At 31.0% G+C, this 2,097-nt stretch overlaps 1 protein-coding gene across 1 annotated transcript; it reads right to left on the bottom strand.

Moving 5' to 3' along the window:
• Positions 1-798: 798 nt before the first annotated feature.
• On the bottom strand, positions 799-1,335 carry LOC122270184 (uncharacterized). The gene has a single exon (XM_043046631.1). The coding sequence runs from the start codon at positions 1,333-1,335 to the stop codon at positions 799-801; it is 537 nt and encodes a 178-aa protein (XP_042902565.1).
• Between the last annotated feature and the right edge of the window lie 762 nt (positions 1,336-2,097).

A 2,097-nucleotide genomic window follows, 5' to 3' on the forward strand; every position in this document is an offset into this window, starting at 1 on the left:
TTCACAAGGTTTTCTGTAATTTACGATATTTCTTTTTTCTATAACTCAAGGAATTGCTGAATGTTTAGTGGCATTTTAAAGATATTGAAATATGTTATGTTTAAGAATAAGATATTGAAATAATATGCTGCATATTGCATGATTCGTTGTTTTTAAAATCGCTTCATTCTGCTAGATATTTAGGTTACATGGTTTCCTTCGGATAAAGATGATTAGCAAATTGCATCCTAGTGTTTCGATGCATTCTGAAACTTACGTTCGCAAATTCACCACACAATGTTTCACAGCATATTCTTCAATTACGATAAGCTACATTTACCACCAAATACTGCTACAATGATTATTTATGTTTTTTTTACATATATCTGATACTCTCTTTTAAAACAGAGCTTGTAAGATACTTAAGATACTGAAAAACTTAAAAGATGAAATATTTAATTTCATTAACTCAAAATATCTGTTCTCAAAATTTTAATTTTTAATTTAAATATAACTTTTACAATATTGATGCTCTTACGTTTTTAAAGATCACATGAATCCTGTCCAAATATTAAAATGCATATGTTTACTTTAACGAGTGTAAAATCCTTATCAAAATAATGATCAAGACCCAAATGTAAAACAGTATAATTGACGATAAAAACTCAACTGGCTTCAAAACATATGAAGAGGGAAGTAAAAGTCGACATGCTTCGAGCGTTAAAATACAATCGCCCATTCTCAAGACTTGTCAGGCTTGAATAACTTGTGACTTTCATTATTGGACGCTCAAAACATGTCTACTTTTACTATCATCTATTATTTTTCCCCAGTTTTCATTTCGTGAATTTTATCCGCTATCGTAGACAGTTTATCTAAACTTTCTTCACTTACAAGCAGAATATTTCGTATAAAATCCGGCATTTTATCAAGCCATAAAGATTTTAACACTTTCTCTGAAAAATCGTCTGCTCCTAAATTGTTCAGTTTTTGTAAAAGTTGGCTTGGCTTGTAATCTCCAAGTTTTAATCCGGTAACTAAGCGCTGAATTCTCTTGTTTTCGCTTTCGTAAAACGTATTTAAAAGTCTTTCTTTCGCCAAGGTATATTTGTTAGGCTTAGTGTCTTTAATAATGTCCCAAATATTTTCTACATACTTCGGTTCCAGTTGGGATATCAAATAATTAAATTTGGTTTCTTCAGTTGTGATCTTATTTATTTGAAACTGTGCTTCTACTTGGTAAAACCAAATGTCGGGTTTCTCTCGCCAAAAAGGTGGAATTTTAATGCTTACTTTATTAGTTTCGGTGTTCATGACGATCGTTGCTTCGATTTTTTCTCTGTTTTCTGTAGTCATCTCAAAAATAAGGGATTTTTAATATTTTTAAGCAAATCAACTGTTTAATGTGGATCAACCATTGATATTGGTATGTTCTAATCACGTCCGGGTCACCAATGTGGGGATTTCATTTTAGACTATGTCAACCTTCATCTATCCTAAAGATTCCTCATGATAGAGTCAAGTTAACATGTCTTATATACTAGTGAATCGGTATTTAATATTTACTGGAAAATTTAACACTGGAAAATTTAGTGTTTATTCACTGGTAAGAACTGTTCCTTCACTTGGTTATCTTACTACTTATTATTTAAACCACCAAAAGCTTAAAACAATATTATATAAGTTATATAATTTTTTTTTACATAATTTGTATTTAATAACAAATATGTCGACACCATCATTTAGCTAAAATTGCAAATTTTGAAATTTTTATGCTTAAGTTACGCTTAAAGTTACGCTTTTAAGTTAGGGGCCGTTCAAAAAGTACGTACACAAAAATGGAGAAATTTTAAACCCCTCCCCCCCCCTTCGTACATTACCGTACATAAGGTCTTACTCCCCCCCCCTTAGAGTACGTACATTTTATTAGTCTACCCCCCTTTTTCATAAAAATTAAAATAATTATGTTTTAAATAAAATTAAATATTTACTTAAGGAGTGTGTAGGATAAAGTCAAATTTAAATTTGGTGTATGTTTATAAAGTACGTACTTTGTATAATACCTCCCCCCCTCCCCATCGTACAAAACCGTACATAATAGCAAATCCCCTCCCCCCC

The sequence above is a fragment of the Parasteatoda tepidariorum genome, chromosome 3, assembly GCF_043381705.1.
Source record: "Parasteatoda tepidariorum isolate YZ-2023 chromosome 3, CAS_Ptep_4.0, whole genome shotgun sequence".
NCBI classification, from domain to species: Eukaryota; Metazoa; Arthropoda; class Arachnida; order Araneae; family Theridiidae; genus Parasteatoda; species Parasteatoda tepidariorum.